Genomic DNA, 18,359 nt, shown 5'->3' on the forward strand with positions numbered 1-18,359 from the left:
AGGAACAGAAGCCCAAGGACAAGAATGGGACAAACACACCGTGACAATTCTCCAATCAGTCTCCAAGGCTCTGGTGATGTATGGCACAGGGGCTGCCAAGCCAGAAGCACGGTGACAGCATTTAATGCACAATTCCTGTTGGACTTTATCTGAATTTTAAACCCACATCAGCTTTTAACATCCAGATTGTCTTTTTTGACTTCCACAAATCACTACATATGGTTTGTTTACATACTGCTGCCTTGATTTTATTTTTTTTTTTACACTGGAAAAAAACAATGAGTAATTATATGCAGTTCTCCCCCACAATATTCACTGCCTTACAGACCTCTCGTACTCCCCTCCACCTTAATCCTTTCATTTCTAGGCTGAAAAATCCTAGAGATTTTAGTTCTTTCTTAGAAAAGAGCAGTTCCTTTGTAATTCCTCAGAACTCCTTCCACCTGTGCTACCACAGACTAGTTACACTCAGCATTCAGGCTGTAGGCACACCATTGTGATGGTGCTGATGCTCACTAATAGTTTTCTTCATTACTTACATAATTACTAATATCTCAGTAATTTTGGCAAGTCATGGCTCATTAAACTACCATTTCCATAAGACAATTTATAGTAACCCAAAATACATTTCCTTAAAGGAGATGGCTACAATTTGTTTGCTATCATATGAAAACTAAGAGCTGATTTGCTCAAGTATCAAAATTTGTATTTCTCTTCTGAATTTCATCTGCCACTTGAAATTTAAACCTTTCACCACAGTTATTCTTTGCCTACATCACATTTCAAATCTCTTTTTACCAATGTAAAGCATTTCATTTTGCTGTAAACTTGTTTTTAAACTTAATCAATACCATTATTACAAGAGCACTTTGCTATTATTTTTATTTCTTTAAGTACAGACATTACTAACATGGTTAAATTCATACAAGATGATTGCTGAAGTGCAATTGAATCAATGACCAACCATCACAGACTTACTTTTCCCCTAAAAAGCTCTTCCATCCAGAATAAACCAGAAGAAAGGAGATGTAAATGCATACAGATAACAGGGACAAGACTTCAGCTGCACTTTGGCAATAACCCTCATATAACTGCCATCAGAACCAAAGGAAATACAACAGACAGACACAGTCTCCCATAAATCCCATCCAACATACTGATTCTCCATCAAAACAGAGGTTTCTTTAGTTAGAAACAAATAAAATCAGTGGCAAATGTTTCAGCCCAACAGAAGAGGGTGGAGAACTTGTCAGTTCTTCATAAGGCTTGTTGCCAAGACACTTGAAATCTAGTACATGAGGTACAGCAACAACTTATTTTAGATACGATGATATGCAGCCTAAATAGATTTAAGACTAGATGTAGTTCCCTTAAAGGGCATGATCTTTCTAATATTCTCAAAGATTTTTGCATAAGCCAAGTGAAGAACACATCTATGTAACAGTAAAATAGAATGTAACATTCAAATTCAAATTTAAAACTGAACTTTAAAAAAACCAAAAGCCAGAGGTCAAGTAAAGCACAGGCAGCAAAGGAAAAGAATTAATTGGTTGCAAGTTCTCAAGTTAAAAGATCACAAGAAGTCCTGAGTTGAAAAAATCAAAAATCTTAGAAACAATTTAATTATGATAGCATGTAGTTATGCATATATTCATTAGATTGCTTGCTTTTCTTCATGTCATCTTCATAAGCCAAGATGAGACATTGCCTGAACAATATTAAGTATCCAATATTACAAAGAAAGCAGTTTTGGATAAAGTTCTTTAATTTATAACCTGTGTTTGTTGTTTTGGCTTTGGTAACTTTAGTATAGACTTAGCATTTATCCAAGTCTTGCCACAAAGCAGTACCCAAAGCCCTTGAAATGAAGAAAAAGCTGCCACTGAAACCTTGTCATCATATGACTCTCTACAACCATTATGTGTATATAGTTGGATTCAAACTTGTTATAAAAATCGCAGTGTCCAAAATCCACCTGATTATAATAAAATGATCTTGTAAAGATCACCTACTGAGGGCACCAATGAAAAACAGACGAATCTGTTCTTGACCTAATAACAACTAATTACTTGCAGCATGCAGATCTCTCTTTTTAAATTAGAACATATTTTCTTACCATTAAAAACCCTAATGAACAAAGCTCTACAAAACCCCTGCTGAGGCAGTTTAAAGGTGTTACTGCCTTCAGCTGTCTGTCCCACCCCTTCCATGGAAGAGAAGCTCCACAGAATCAAAGCACCAGCAGAAGACACACCAGCATTCTCTGCCCTGCAGCCCTTCCTGCTGCCCAAGCTGGGTTAGTGCTGAGCTGCCAGGCTGGCCTGAAACAGCCCTGCCAAGAGGAGAGGAGGTACATGCTTCAATCTGCTGCCAGAACAGTCACAATTCAAACCACCACAGGTTTAGTCAGTGAGCATGAATCAGAGGTTTAAATGGCACGCTGTTCTGAGGGAGAGCTACATGAATCCCAGCAGATAACAGGGGGTATACAAATTCCTAAGTGACAAGAGTGTTTTGTATGTGACAATCCTCATTTAAGCACAGATGTGAAAACGGAGATAGAGCAACACAGTGGCATGAAGGTAAACAGGTAAATAAAGGTCACCTGCTCTCCATGTTTGTGTCCCCAAGGCCACCACTTCACTTGGGCTCATCAGATGCAATAACATGCAAGAGATGAGGAGCAGTCCATCAGAGGAAAGGTCAGCTCTTCTGCCTCAAGACACACTTCTCCACCATAAAACAGCTAATGAGAACCTGTATGCTATAATAATTTAATAAACAACAAAAACCTGTGTCTTTTCTAGGTCTGAACTAATCATGGAAAATATCATTTGTCCATTTACAAATCTAAACTTAGATGGCACATATGCAGAAGCATCAATAACACTGGAGAGATCACAAAAGGACTAGAAACCCTCACCTGATACTGGTATTTGAAGACTTTTCTATCTAAAGTGCATGAAATTCAAAGCAGTACATGTTCCACACTTCTTTCTCTCCCAAGGACACTCTATTGTACCTTCCCAAACCATTATCTCATAAAATGGATTACTTCTGTGATGAAAAAAATTTGTGCTTACTCAAATAATTTACAGAGGGGGGGGGGAAGACAAAAGCATTATGTGTTTCATTTAAAGAAAAGAAACAAAAAGCCATGCTATTGAGAAGCAGGAATGCCTTTGTATCATTAATGCTGACACCTCTGAGCTTCCCCCTCTCCAAACCTTGCTGTCTTGTCACTTTCTCTAATACTGCTGGTTGTAAAATTTACACCGAGAGCTTTGAGGCAGGGATGAACATCCCATCCAAAAGCAAAACCCTTTTCCCTGATAATAGCTGCACTTACCAAAGTTTCATTTTGATCTGAATCACCTTCTCTTGGTTCAGACTGAGCTACACAGTGATTAAAATGAAAAGCTTTCAGCGTTGCTGTCACATTCTTCACAAGAGGGTTAAGTTTGGCAGCACTTGGCGTAAGACCGTGATAAAAACCCCAAGATCTACAGACATTTTTACTGCCTGAAATTGCTTTTCCCAGCCTCATGCCAGTGCAGCTGAAAGCACTCAGGTTTTCTTCTAGTCACCCTACCTTTCGCAGTACCTGGACAACAGAAAAGTCCACAGAAATTATGGATGTAAAATTGAGGGGATTTTAGTATTTTCTTTGCTGGGGCACAGAGTCATTAACAGCTTATCCTCCATTCACATACTGTTCCCTTAGCACTTGAAGCTCATGGAGCTCAAATCACATTTTCTGGAAGGATTATCCTAACATCAGATGGAGAAAGGAGTAATTTTATTTAACATTGACTAGAAAAATCTGTGAGTAGGTATGTCCTTTTGTGTTGATTTCATCCCACTAACCTACAATAGTGACCTGGTCCTTTGTGAACAATTAATTATGTTTAATGGCTGCAGAGATCTATGTGCAAATTTAGTACAGACTAAAAAAAAAAAAAAGTATTATTAATTGATATCAATTATTAAAGTGGGGAAGAAATAAGATTTTACTTGAACTTTGTATTTGGTTTAGCAAAAATAATGTAATAATTGGAAAACACTATCTTTAAGCAATGTTGCAGGCAGTGCTGCAAGCAACAGGAAATCAACCTCAGTGATGCGTCCACTTCTGGAAAGGCCTAATAGTTAATAAATAAATATTTGGTTTTGCCATTCAAGTGACATACATAAAATGTTTTAATAAAAAAACACCCAACAAAATAGTTCTAATTGAGTTCATTAGTAGAATGATGCAGCACTCCATCCATGTAACAGCCTAAAGAGAGACAGAGAAAGCACCAGGAGGATCAAGTCAAAGGCTTAAACTTATCCTTTTGGTGACAGTGACAGTAAAATGGAAAGATTTGCAAATTAGCTGATCCTGGAGGATGGCTGGGGAGGCCAACGCCACCTTTATTGACATTCTACCCCCACAGCAACGTTGGCCTTGAGAACCTCTGGCACTGCTCCTTGGCAAAGTCAGCTCCAGGACCATCATGTTGCTAGGCACGCTGCAACCAACCTGGAGATCTGTTAAAGGGATATTCCCACCATGAGCAGCAGCTTGGATTTAGAGATACAGATTCTCAGCATTCAAACAGTAGCATTAAAAAAAATCCAAATATTTATTTGCTTGGCTACAACCGTAATACAGAAAGCTAAAATAGCTTCATCTTGAGAACCAACTGTGAGACAGTATAAAATCGGATGCGTTTCCCATCAATACCCTGTTGCAAAAACTCTTTTTTTTTTTTTTTAATAGTTAAATTTAAATGGTCATACACAAAATGAAATAGTTAATGAACCAGCTATTAATGACATTGATACATTTTTGTCAATAGCCAATATCTAATACTGACTGGTAAGTTATTGTACAAAAAAAAAGACATCATTAGTTTTGCTGGGTGTGAAAACCAAGCGTGCTTCAAGATACTCAGTTGTCAAACACTAATGAATTAAAAATATTTATAAAAACAATGTAAGTGCTGTTTTTCAAAGGTCTTCATAAACTGGCTCAATAAAGCAAAACACTCCAGAGAAGAAGCGCACAGATTCTGCACAAAAATAAACCTAGCATGATACCTCATGGTTTACCAAGTACAATTACAAAACGGATTCTGAAGCAGAAACAGGGGGAAAAAAATACATAACTATAAGACTGTATGTAAACTTTTAAAAGACAGCATTGTGCTTTTCATTACAAGAACATGCTCTCACTTTAAAGAACAGTATTTCAAGGATAAATTAATTTAGCTGTTCCAGAAAATAAGGAAGCACATAGAATCTGGTGAAGAAAGGATTACTTTTCGAGTAGCATTTTTGCTGCCATTACAGACATTTTTTTTACTTTCCCTTAGGCTGAAGACATGAGATTCCAAAAACAGTAATGTAATTGACCTTCATGCAGCTTCCTTTACACTACAAGTGTAATACTCAAAAGAAATGTAATGACACAACATAATCTACCTGCACAAGGGAGCATCGAACCCAAAACATTCTATGATGTGTGTATATATATATATATAAAATCACAGAATCAGAGATTGGACAGGGTTGGAAGGGACCTCTGGAGATCATCTAGTCTGAAGGCCCTGCTAGAGCAGGATACCCTAGAGCAGATTACACAGGAACACATCCAGGCAGGTTTTTAACGTCTCCAGGGACAAAAACTCCACAACCTCCCTAGGCAGCCTGCTCCGGTGCTCTGTTCCCCTCAGAGTCAAGTATTGTGGTTTTTTAATTTATTTATATGATTTGCTTTCCTATTAGGTGTATCTCTTCACTTTAGTATTTCACATACATTGTCTGCTCATGGCTTTTCCTTTTTTTAAAGGAATCTGAAATTTTAGGGAAGTGTCTTCATGTACAGATACATTGAGGGAGTTATTATTAACTATATGATCAACAATTATTTTCTATCTTGTGATTTCTTTGGTCTGTGTCTGGTCACCTACTTACTAGGTATTTCATAAGTCATAAAGATCTTTAGGCACATTAAAGTGGGACATGTACTTCTGGTGCCAGCTTTAAAAGTCTCATTCTTTAATCAGATTTTAATACAAAAGCATGAGGTATTATATAATGACAGAATGAAAATCAAAAGTGACAGATTGGGTGACTGGAATTCCTACTGGACTTTTTTTATTCATCAAAATGTTCAGCCTTATAATTTTGGAAGATAATTTACCATGAGCTGGAATCCTCAAACAGCATTAGTAAAACAATAACAAACCTCCCTCAAATAAAATTTTAAATCATGAGTTTAGAAAACACTTTAAAAAAATGAAACACCCTTACTACATTTGAAAATTCATGTGACCGACGACCAGGTCAAATTCTATCATCTGGGAATAAGCAAGAAGAAATGCAGTATTTGACTGCACTGAGGATGTTTAATTTGACAGATTTGAGACCAGAAGACTTGGCTTTACAGGGAACAGGCTGAAGTATGACTTTGCAGCAACTGCAATTCAGGGTCTGGAGAAGCAAACTGGCTTCACCTTGTTGGTGAAAGAATGTTAATATTTAAGAAACAAACCCCCCCCAAAAGGATGAAGAACCTAGGAACCTACAATCGGTTTGCAGGATATTGGATTTCTATAAGATTCTCTCCCTCCAAGGACAGCCTGAGGAAAAAGGAAATACTGAGTCCCACCTGAGAACTCCACAAGCTCAATACGATGGTAGAGAAAAAAGTATTGCTAACTCTGTCCTGAAGGGCAAGAAGCCGGTGGGCTGGCGAGTAAACCTTGTGCCACAGCCCCCAAAGTGAAACTCCCTTTTTGACCTTCCGTTTGCAGGCAACAAAGCTTCAAGTTGCTGCACATCATCTCCGTTTGCTGAGGTTATACAAGCAGGGTTCAAACTAAGGCACTACCGATACAAATGAGTTAGCTTGTGTATTTCTACGTTTGTAGCTACAGTACCGCGCTAGCAAAGCATCTACTGCCTCCAGGCTGTGTTTAATAAAAGGTTAATTCAACTCCAAGTATCTTCTAGAATTTTTCTTGAATTCCAGGAGGTCCCACAGAAACTTGTTACCAGCAATGCCAACAGGAACCAGAACCAGTAAGCAGCCAGCTCTGGAGCACAGATATAAAACTACTTTTACTGGTATGAAACCAGCCTCGTGAGTTGTGAGAAATCAGGTATTTCATTGTTCCAAGTCTTGCATGCTGAGAACCTACTAAGCAGGAAACAATGACTAAATAATGACAAAATTAAATCCAAGTCGTGTTTGTAAGAAGAGATGGGGTTACAAAACCTTACAGAGCAGCAGTCAGCCAAAAAGAGCCTTCTGAAACAACGTTACCTTTCAAAAGAAGGCAGCGGACACATTCCTGTAGACATGAAGCATTACGAGATACATGTAAAGAACAGTCCTAATTTTTTCCGTAATATCTGTCAGGTCTAACTGTCAGCAACAGCTCAGCTTAGCTAGAGGAATGTTTCAAGTCATATTTGAATCTGCCTTGAAGATTGTACAACACTAGAAAAGGTTGTATAAACATTTAAGACAGCAAGTAAGCAGCTTTGAGGTCTGGTTTTTAAATTGTTCATCACTCTTTGAGTCCTAACCCAAAAGAACTTTCAGAGAACAGGGTGTAACACCAGGGAACTAAAGCCAAGGCTGGTTTTGATATACATAATACTACTTTATTCCATTGTTTCAACTTTCTTACAGGTTTAAAAACCGTACAGGGGTTCAGAACCACCTCAACGGAACAAGAACACGTAACTAAGGGAGACCTAGAGTCAAACCACAAAACTGTGCAAGCGTGGCCAGCTTCCGTCACAAAAAGTAATAGGCACAATCTTTACATATGCATTTGGTGAAAGAAGGAATAATAGTGCAGTGTTAAAAGGCACCAATAATCAATAATTGGGCCTTTTTAAAAAGCCAATAACCACCTAAGAAAATGACATTTGGTTCAAAATAATAATTGAAATATTTCCTTGCTTGGCATGCATCTGAACCCCTGGCAACTTATTACACAAACGCAACGCGTGCCCTTGCAAAATAAAAAAGATTTCGTAAGTGGACCTGAAAATCAGTTTAGTACAAAAGGAAACTCTGAAGCACTTTGCCTGTATTTAATACTAAACTGCCTTGTTCCCCCCCTCCAAGAACACTTGTCTGACAAACAGCTATTCAACAACGGCACAGAAGTATTTCTCTTAAAGCAAGTGTAATTTTTAAATCCGGTAGCATTGACCTATTCCATGTGCTATGAAAACATTAGGCACAGACCACAAGTTACGTTTTCTCTAAAAAAAATACAGTATGTGCAAGCTAGGTTCACACAACCAGTTGACAGCTACAACAGTAAGCTATTTAGACTTCCCAAAGAAAAGGGTTAGTTAGTTTTAATTTTCTAAGCAGTGATGCACACTGCTGTGTGCAATTACCTTATTTGCATTAGGATTATCTGTGTAGCCAATAAAGGAAGAGCTTTAGTACACCCTAAAGGACACTACAGCAATACTGTGTGCTAATTTAACAGGATCAAGAGAATGAAAGATTGAAGAAGTCATTGTACATGGGCAGCTGCAGTTACTCAGCCAGCCAGGAAGGGCTGTTGCCTTCAGCAGGAAGAATGGTTTGAAACTCAAGTTTACCTCGTAGGTGCCTTCAAACTAAACCACTTGGAAGCAAAGAAAACTGGGGATGTACAGCATGGAAAAAAAAAAGGGGAAACAAGAGGGAGAGCTTCTGTGAAAGTTGCACCAAAATGTGTCATTTTACTCAAATGCATCGTGCTCAGTGTGAGTTTTATGCATTGTGGATTTTTTTTGCACAACAGAAAATTGTACGAGATGAGAGCAGAGACAGAGCTGATTATCAGTCTGCAATATCTACTATAGTCCTCAGGTATGTAATTTATGGATAGCCACTTACTGCGTTGTTGATTGTTTCCTCTTAAATATGTTTAAATTCAGAAGGCTACGGTATATTCTGACACAAAGATAGTAAGACAACTTTTCTACAAGGGGGAAAATACAAGGTAGTAACTAACTTATTTATGAGGAACCTCCTCTGATGTGGTAGTTATGTCATGCCCTTTGGAAGATTTTTAGTTCTGACCTTCTTCATTGTCTCTGTTGATCCGCTCTCCTAACAAATTTCACAGGAGCTATATGCAAGTTCAGTGAACCCTCTTTAGGGCAGCCTTTTCCTTTCCCGTGATCACTTTTAAACTCACTCTAACATCATAGCAAGCTATTCAGGTAAACATTTCCCTCCTGGCCAGTTTCCAGACACAGCAAATACTACCAAAACTCCACGTTTGGTTACATGTGCCAGTTCTCTTTAAATGGAGCAGGAATTAGCCCGTTTTCTGGGTTTAGGGTCCCGTACATCCCTGTCTTTTAAACACGTACAAGATGAACATATTGTCTCTGACAGTCTCCGCAGTCCCAGCCTGAAAACGCTGTTGGAGAGGCTATAAATCACACAGTTGCAGAAACTATTGCTTATAGCAAGCCACGTCGTTAAGAAGGAAAGCGCTGGGTTTTCCAACACCCTAGAGCTCTCCAGCAGGAAGTAGATGATATAGGGGAGCCAGAGCACGTAGAACACACTGGTTATCCGAAACAAGACCATGGCATAGCGGCGGTCAGGGCTGTGCCCAGTCTCCCCAGCAGCATCCACTTCGTGGCTGGGAAATCGAGCTCTCCGGTCGTTGATCTCTTTGGTGTGCTGCCGGCAGATTTTAAAGATGTGGAAATAGGTGAAACATATAACAAAGGCAGCAGGAGCATAAAGTAAGCACACGATAAAGCCAGTGAAATAGGCATTAGTTAGCCAGGAGGTAGCACACCATTCAAAAATATCTCCATGGTAACCAGGTTTTCCCCAACCGAAAAAAGAAGGCAAGAAGATCAGGCAAGAGTAGATCCAGATCAAACTGATGCAGATTCTCAAGCGGCAAGGTGTGACCAGTTGGTTATAGGAGAGAGGCTTTGTGATAGCGAGATAGCGATCCACGCTGATGCAAGCGAGACATGCCATGGACACGCTTTTCAGCACTGAGATGATATATCCAAAAACTTGACAAGTCAAGGACTCGTGGACACCTGTCGAGTAGTGGAGCAGTGACAAAGTAGGGACCAAGCAGCTAACTCCAACAAAAAGATCAGCATAGGCCATGGTCTGAATGAAATAGCTGGTGGTATAATGATGCAGAAGTGGAGCACAGTGGAAAACAAATATCACAGTTAAGTTACCCGCAATAATTAAAAATGTTAGCAAGACAATAACAACTGTCTCAAGGATACAGATGTCAACTGCATTGTAGTGACCAAATCCAAGAGGGCAGGAGAGATGCTCAGATATGTTCATAACACTACTGCTCATATTCAGAGTCCTCCATTCAATCCATCGGGACTGGTTCATGTTTTGTTACTGGGGAACACTGCAATCTGAGCCTTAGTGAGCAGATGACCTGCTTACCAGCAGCTAAACTCTGCTTCAGCGTCTCACGATCTCTCTTTGTAGACACTGCCAGTGCTTACATTTGAGAGGATTACAGTCCCATAGCTGTTGATGCCTCCTCAGCATCAGTGCATCACCTCTGGCACACCTTAGCTTTAAGGAAAGAAAGAAAGGAGAAAAACAAAACAAAACAAAACAAAAGCCAGAAAGAGAAAGGCCACTGATCAGCTCCTCCAGTGCTCTTGATCAATCTTTAGCAAACACAAGGCACTTCTAAAACTGACACGTACTGTGAGATACTGAAATAAAAGCTGACAAAAGAGAGACACATTCATTTCCCAGGGAAGGAGGGGGGGAAATCTCTGACTGCTTGTTTTCCTGAGAAAGTCATTTACTTTGGAATATAATAGGGTGAGGGGGAGGAAAGGAAGGAGGAACCTTGGTGCAGCTCAGGTTTCCTGGACCAGTAGTTACTGGAGATAATCTTTTATAAGTCTCAATTTAAATCACAGGCTGACTGGAGCCTAAACGAAAAAGTTCATCATCTAATGCTGTCTTTTCCGGATCCATTCAGGAGATGGCACTCCATCTTATCCATGCTAGCCATTGGAAAGGTAAAGTAAACATTTTTGTCAAGGTTAATTCCAATAGACTCACCACTGTTTGGGTATGAATAATGAATTTTATTTGGAGAGAGACGGGTGGGGGACAAGGCAGATTTTGTCCTCTGACTCCCAAGAAGGAAAACATACATCTCACATACAATGAGTAAGATTTTGTCTATTCATTTAAAAATGAAAATAATTTAAGAATAGAATTTGGAGACTTAGGTCAATATTCACAACTCCTTCCAACAGTTCTAGTCCATTACAATTATTAATGCCAGAAGCATAATTCAAGGTCCCCACAAACAAAATAAATCCTCTGGAATTTAATTTCAGCAATGGTAATCTAAAATAATCATCTTTGAAAACTCTGCCACATCTGCTACAGTGGATCGGTACCCAAGAGTTCATAGGTATATCCATGATATTGCTCACCTCTGTAGCAACACCTGAATCATTTCACAAACCCCCACACAACGAGAACAGAAACTTCCATCTGCATTCTGCTGTGAAGCTAATGAAATGCTGATTTGACTAGAAAAGCTGCCACTGTTTACTACTCCATCATTCTGTTATTCAGCTTCATCTTCTACGTAGTTTTAGGGTTCCTATATTCATTAGATGTTCAGCATAATAAATAGTTCCTTTAAAAGAATATTCTTCAAATTGTAGGACATTACCTTGCTCATTTTATTTGCAGTTGTGGAGAAAGCAAATGTTAAAAGAAAGCATCTTCTGTGTTCGGTTTTAAGTAAATGCTTGATTAGTTCAGGAATCATTAGGCAGGTAATTAATTGTATACAATCTTGCTTTTTGAAAGGCCCCTACAATGTTAAAACCATCTTTAATCCTGAGACTAGAAGACTGGCAGTGAAAATTAATGAATCCACATAAAATGATCTCCAAGGTCATTCAGATATTATACTGGTATTTGCTTTAAGCCTCTTCAAAAGTACCAGAACCTCTCTGATGTTTTTGATAGTCCTTGTTGGGTCCTCAGGAGGAATTTCAGATACTGGCAATGAAAAATGTTCTGTTGTGTTGCAGCAGTTGGAGAGCAAGCATTCTTTTTGGAGTTAATTTCCTGCCGTGCATCGCCACGCTGTACAGAAAGTCCTTCTGGTTTTATAACATCCCAGAATATTTCCAGCTATTCATGCCCTTCATCTATAAGCCACAGAGCACATACAAAATTACTACTTTCTGCCATCCTCCGTCAAAGCAATGCAGCGATCCTGCTCACCTACACGCATCCTCCCCGGCCGCTCTGCTGAACCGCTTGGGAAGGGAAGTCCTAGTTACAGCGGCGCGGCTGGAGCTTCTCTCGCTCCTCTCTCCTTCCCCCTGGAAAGGATGGATGCACCTGAGCCCGCTCCTCCCTCCTCCTCCTCCTCCTCCTCCTCTCCCCGCCGCTGCAGCCCCGCCGGGGCGGGAGCGGTGCCGACCCCCGCCCAGTCAATGGCCGCGCCGGGGCCCCGGGGAGCGGCGGAGGGGGCACCGCGGCCACCGGCCCCGGGAACCTGCCCGCCCCGGGGGACCTTCCCCCTGGGAACCTGCCTCCCCCCGGGACCTGCCCCCCGAGAACCCGCGGTGCCCGCTGCAGGGGGCTGCCACCTCCTCGTCTGAACCGCTCGGCTCCGGACCAGGGCGCACAAACCGCGCCCGCCGCCGTTTCAAGCCCAGAGGATTCGCATCCCCCAAATCCCAAGAAATCAAACGTTGAAGCCAGGTCCGCCCCGCTGGCTGCAGCTCTGGAAGGTACTTGAGGCACCGCCAACACCACCGAACTAAAAATGTTGATTACTGTTCTCTGAATACTAACTTCCCCTGCCTCTCTTTCACGTTTATATTGCCTGTCTTCCATTGTTCGACTCCAATTTTGTCTTGCTTAAAAGACAGTAAGTAATTTTTAGGGGACTGTAATTTTGTCGAACTTAAGGGAGATTTATTTAAAAACTCATCTGCAACTGCTTTCAACACTGTACCAATTTTTAATTGCTCCAACCAACTGCAAACATTGCTTTTAATACAAACACTTCTGAGCAACACATTATTTTTCAAAGCTCAGACTTCTAAACCCAATTAACTCATCTCTTAATTCATGCAAATGGATGCTGTTATTCCCCGATTAAAGACTCAGAACTTTTGTTCACTTCATGCTTCCTAAAAATAAAACCAGTAACAGAAGCAGAATCATTGAAGTTCTCTTGCACAGACGCTCCCGACGTCCTTAAGACACAGAAACAGCAATTTAGATACCAAAACACCAAGCACAGAGCAGTGTGCTGGGCTACAGATCAGCAAAATACATGTGTCAGGAACGGTGTTAGAGGCTTTAACAAACTAAGTCATTAGAAACTACAGTGATTTCAATTCCTTTAGTTCCACGAGGCAAACCACAGGCACAATTTTAATAAGCTGCTCCTGGGTTAACATCTTGTATTTTGAGTATAGCCTGGAGCAAATATTCAAGGCTGAATGACAAGCCTGCAGAAATGTGAAGCAGCATAAAATACAGCAGTGAGAGAGGGGTTTGCAGTAACAGCGTGAGAATTCCAAGTTCTTCTATCGAAGGATTTAAGAAAAAATTAGAACCCCTCCGATACCTCAGAACTGCAAATGGCTGCGATGACAGATTTAATGACTAAATTGAGTCCCCAAGTACAGCTCTAAGCCATAGCCATCCACACCATGGGCGGAACAATAGGAAGCAATTTTTATTCCTCCACTTCCCACTCCTCCCGTGGGGGAGGAGGAGAACAAACAGCAGCGTGCACAGGCACGGCTGCAACCTTAACGCTCCCTCCCCTCCCTGGGCCAGCTTGTGGTGGGTACCTGAGAAACAAAGGGCCAAAACATCTTATAATGGATGCTTGAAAGTCTCAAAGACACAAGGGCATGTGAGATAAGCAAAGGTAAAGCCTAACATTAAATGGACTACAGAAACTACACGCTCAGTGCATTCTGCTCCATGCAGATTTGAATGTTGGCAACTACTAGAACTTCCAAATGCTATGGTGGCCAGAGTCACCTTGCTCAGGGGTCAGGTCCAGCTGATGTCCAAAACTGCAGTGCCTATCACTCTGTGCTCAGGGTAGCAAACTCTGACAACAAGCACTCGTGTCAGCCAAATATTTCAGGTCTCGCAGAAGAAATCTGGATGCTGCTAAGCAGGTAAGAAGCAACAGAAAAATCAATGGCAACCTCTGCTGGTTGGTTTTAATGCAGGTAAAGGACTTCCCCTTTAATGAATTATAATTAAAGGGACAAAGTGATTCAAAAGTAAAGAAGCTTGAGTTCTTTCTTTGTGGAAATACTAGCAGGCTTCCTTCACTACCCAAAAAAAGAGTGGAGCTGCCAGTGGCTTTATCACCTCAGCTACACCTGAAGCCCACCTCACAGTGGCATTTTCTAAGCAGCAGTAGTGCAACCTGCAACAGCCTAACTGTGCTATCTGGTACCGTATTTTACGTATATATTTGGAGGCAAGTGAAAATTAAAGCAGAAATCAGCTACTTCTGATGAAACTATACAATTTCAGACCAAGTTTTACAAGATGTGGCAATACTGGAATGTTCTATTCGAGGCAGCACACTCAAAAGCTATATGGAAAAAGTTTTCTGTCTGTAGATCAGAGATACATTAGAGACTCTGGCACAGTTTTAAACAAAATGTGCTTCAAGATTTTTTATTTTTATTTGCATATAAAGAAAAGGAAGTGAGAATGAGAAAACAGTTGATTTGGAAGAACTTAATGGCTGTTACCAAGGCAATAATTCATATGGTGCATAAATTCCATAGCTGGTTACAACCAGCAGCAGGACTAAGCACTCTTCTTCAAGCTGAATAGGAGAATTTCCACACCTTCTTTATTAGTTACCTCAGCTAGAAAGAAGTTAATATCTAGAAGAGAAGACTCACACCATCTGATCCCTGAAAACAGAGTTGTGGTAGGAGCTTGAGGACTGTGTATGAAAAGGCCTGTGAAAGGAGTGGTGATGTGTGTGACCCTGGTAAGGAAGCGAGATAAAGCTTCTCAGCCAGTAGTCCATCCAGAGATAGATCTAGAAGCTCCAAGCAAGGAAACAATCTATTACTCCTTTCTCCTATTTGGAAAGGAATAGGAATATTTGTTTTCTTAATCTTTTTGGTAAGGCAACAGGGCTGATAGAAGCAATTCCTGAAATTAAAAGAAGCATCTCAGTTGCACCACAATTTCTAGCTTCAAGTCTTTCAGGATTCTTTGTTAAAATATGGGGTGGTCAGCTGGATGAAATGGACAACAATAATTTCTGCAAAATAATTTAGAAAGACACTAAATTAAAGACACAGAGCAGGGACATGCAGCTGAGAGTGTGTGATGAGAACATTACTAATAGTTATTTACTTAGATGCAGACCTGAATGACAATGTTGATATAAATACCAGCTCCTTATCTTTTCTTCTTCTCCTTTTCTCTCTTTTTTTTTAAAATATATTGTTTTCTTTTGTCCACTTTCTCCTTAGCTTTTAGAACAAAGGTTTCTTCAGTTTATTTTTATTTTAACCACCTCTGGCAATTACTAGCCTACCACATCAAATGGAGACCGGTTTTGTTTTGAATGCTTCCAGAAAAAAAAAATCTGCTTTATAAAGCTTGCAGCTCATAGCACAGCTTAAAGAGGGAGAGGAGGAAGAAAAATCAGTAGTTGCCTTAAAAACTGTGTGTGCCTGTACTAGTGTTTGCATTTGCTCTCTGAAGTCATACTGGTGGTGTATTTAACAGAAATCAGTTTTATTATTTGGAATATAAAGCCTCTTCCCCAAATCCACCCACTCCAGATGTCTATTTAAAAACCTGCCATGAAGAGTGCTAGCTTAGAGCACACAGGAATGTTCACCTGAGTACAAGCACATGAGATATAAGAGGTATACTTCTATATATACAAAAGCACTGTTTTTTCTCAAAATAATCTTAAGACCTTATAAGGTGGGGAAGAGGAAGGGGCCAATATAATTTAGAGTGGAGGTTGGAGCGAATTCAGGTACAAGGCTGGAAGGAGACAGCAGCTTTCTGAAAGGTCAAAGTATGTGAAGGATTTGGAAAGGTGCTAATGACCTGTTTTCCTTTTACTACAACCCCAGCAGGCTCTGTTGCAGCTCACTCCTCTGCTGCACTCACAGCCCCAGTCCTTTTCCAGCACTGTTTCTAATGAGATAAATTTTAGCCAGCATCATATCAGTTTTGGACAGTTAGGATGCTGTGGTGCAGAACAACAAACCAGAGGGAAAACCACTTTTTTTTTCTGTGTTGTGGGGTACCAAAAAAGAAAGATGGGCAATCACATTTGCCAGTTTATTGTGCAGTCCTTTCATGCTGTTATTTAACAACCACATTGAATGTTCAAAAGTATAAAACTTGCAAATTTCTTAACTAGCATTATTCATTTATTTAATAAATCTTAAGCAAGTTTCTGGTGCAAATTGTTACAATTTCCCCCCTAAACATTACTACTGTGATCTCATGGATTAGATGGTTACTTTTCTGGATTTTACATAATATTCATTTTTCTTCAGGAGGAGTGTCCTTCAAGATTATATTGATGCTCCTATGACCAATGGAATTCACTTTATGTGCTCAATTCGGAGCGACAAATACCACCTAATTTCTGGGCTTCAAATCAATAGAAATAAAATACCCTGCAATAAAGTATCTATTAAGAACTGAATTGACATCAGGGAAATGCTGTGGAGTCTAATGAATGGTGATAATAAGCATTTTCCAGGCATGAAACAAAATTTGCTTTAAACAAACAGCACTTAAGCCAATACTAACTGACCACATACAGTACAAACATCTCCAAGATGGATTAAAATGGACAACAGAAAACCAACAAAATTTGTTAGAATGGTATGAAAAGCAGAACAGATAGACCTTCAGCCAGCTCCATGTGTCTGCCACTAAAACTAATTCACCTACCCTTAAACAAACAAACAAAAAAATGATACTGGCAAAAGGATACAGGCTTATTCCCTACCCCTGCTCCAGGCACCCCGATGGAAGGCCTTGTTATTTGCACTGTTTTTCCTTTAGCTCCCACTTTTGCCTGTGTGACTCACGTTCAGGCAGTGGTTTGTGAGAGCAGACACTGACAGTCCAAAAGCACGTGCATTTTGTTCAGAACTGTCACTCTGCATTTCAAGTACTGCAATAAACCCATGCAGATGTCCTCACATAAAGCATAACCCCTATGCATGGATGTGCATTAGAGTGAACAGATAGGAGCTACCTATTAATTACAGTTTCAAGAGGCAATTAAATTTTTCATCTTTTAAATCACAGGACAAAAGAGAGCAATTAAGAGAACTGTAAATGGAGATACACTGAAATGCAGAGAATAGACTGAACAGTGCAGGCAGTTTTACCCTTTCTTTTCCTGTGAGAATCATTACCCATATTTTAAAATAATACTTAAAAGATTATTTTAATACGGCATCCATTTAAACTTTTTCAAGGCATGTTTTCAAATAGTTGTGTTTCTAGTAATACTGTTGTCTGTGTCAAGCCAAGAATTACATTCCATAGATATGGGTATTCTAAAAGCATATCAGAACTGGGCACCAAGAGAGTCTATGCTCACAGGATTCCTGCTGACTTGGCAGAAGCACAAGCTCAGTCGGTATTAGTAGTAATGCTATTTCAGTAGAGACAGGGTAACAGATTTTAAGGCTACTAAAAAAAAAAAGATCCCAAATATTATGAGCATCTACTTTGATTTCTTCATATACTGCAAGCCAAAGAGTTCTCCTAACTGCAGCATGACCTTTTAAAAGGCAACAAATTTTGTTTTAATGAGTTCAAATTATGCAACTGCTGTGAGTTCAAAAGCAACTCTTAACATAGAAGCACATGGATCAACACCATATACATCTGTCAGTCTTTCAAAATCACAAGTTTGGATGCACCAAAGAATAAAGCTGAAGTACACGCACGTGTGACTTTCATTCTTTGTTGTCTTTTAAAAACAAATAAAAAGCTGCACCCAATATTTCTTTAAATCCTCCCAAGAGCATAACTTTTTCATCCTCAAGCACCCTCAGAACTCAAAGCCAAGGCCACACATCCATAAACTACAGTATGATCAGCACTGCATGCACTTCCAAATCTCTTTCCATCTCAATATGATACTTTTAAATGTCACAAAGGCAAAGCTTTAGGACAAAAAACTCCCCACCATAACCTCTGGCAACTTACTTTTAATCTGTGCTCAAAGATGTAACACAGAGAACATTCGTGTGCATAATTTATCTTCTCAAAAGTAGTTTACAACCCTTCA

The 18,359-nt window shown here is 39.9% G+C and overlaps 2 protein-coding genes across 8 annotated transcripts in view; both read right to left on the reverse strand.

Moving 5' to 3' along the window:
* RABGAP1L (RAB GTPase activating protein 1 like) overlaps window positions 1-18,359 on the reverse strand; it is a 246,130-nt gene that overhangs the window by 153,277 nt on the left and 74,494 nt on the right. The window lies entirely within an intron of this gene.
* Window positions 7,599-12,376, reverse strand: GPR52 (G protein-coupled receptor 52). The gene has a single exon (XM_051624399.1). The coding sequence runs from the start codon at window positions 10,397-10,399 to the stop codon at window positions 9,314-9,316; it is 1,086 nt and encodes a 361-aa protein (XP_051480359.1). The 5' UTR covers window positions 10,400-12,376; the 3' UTR covers window positions 7,599-9,313.

This window comes from Apus apus, chromosome 7 (genome assembly GCF_020740795.1).
Source record: "Apus apus isolate bApuApu2 chromosome 7, bApuApu2.pri.cur, whole genome shotgun sequence".
NCBI lineage: Eukaryota > Metazoa > Chordata > Aves > Apodiformes > Apodidae > Apus > Apus apus.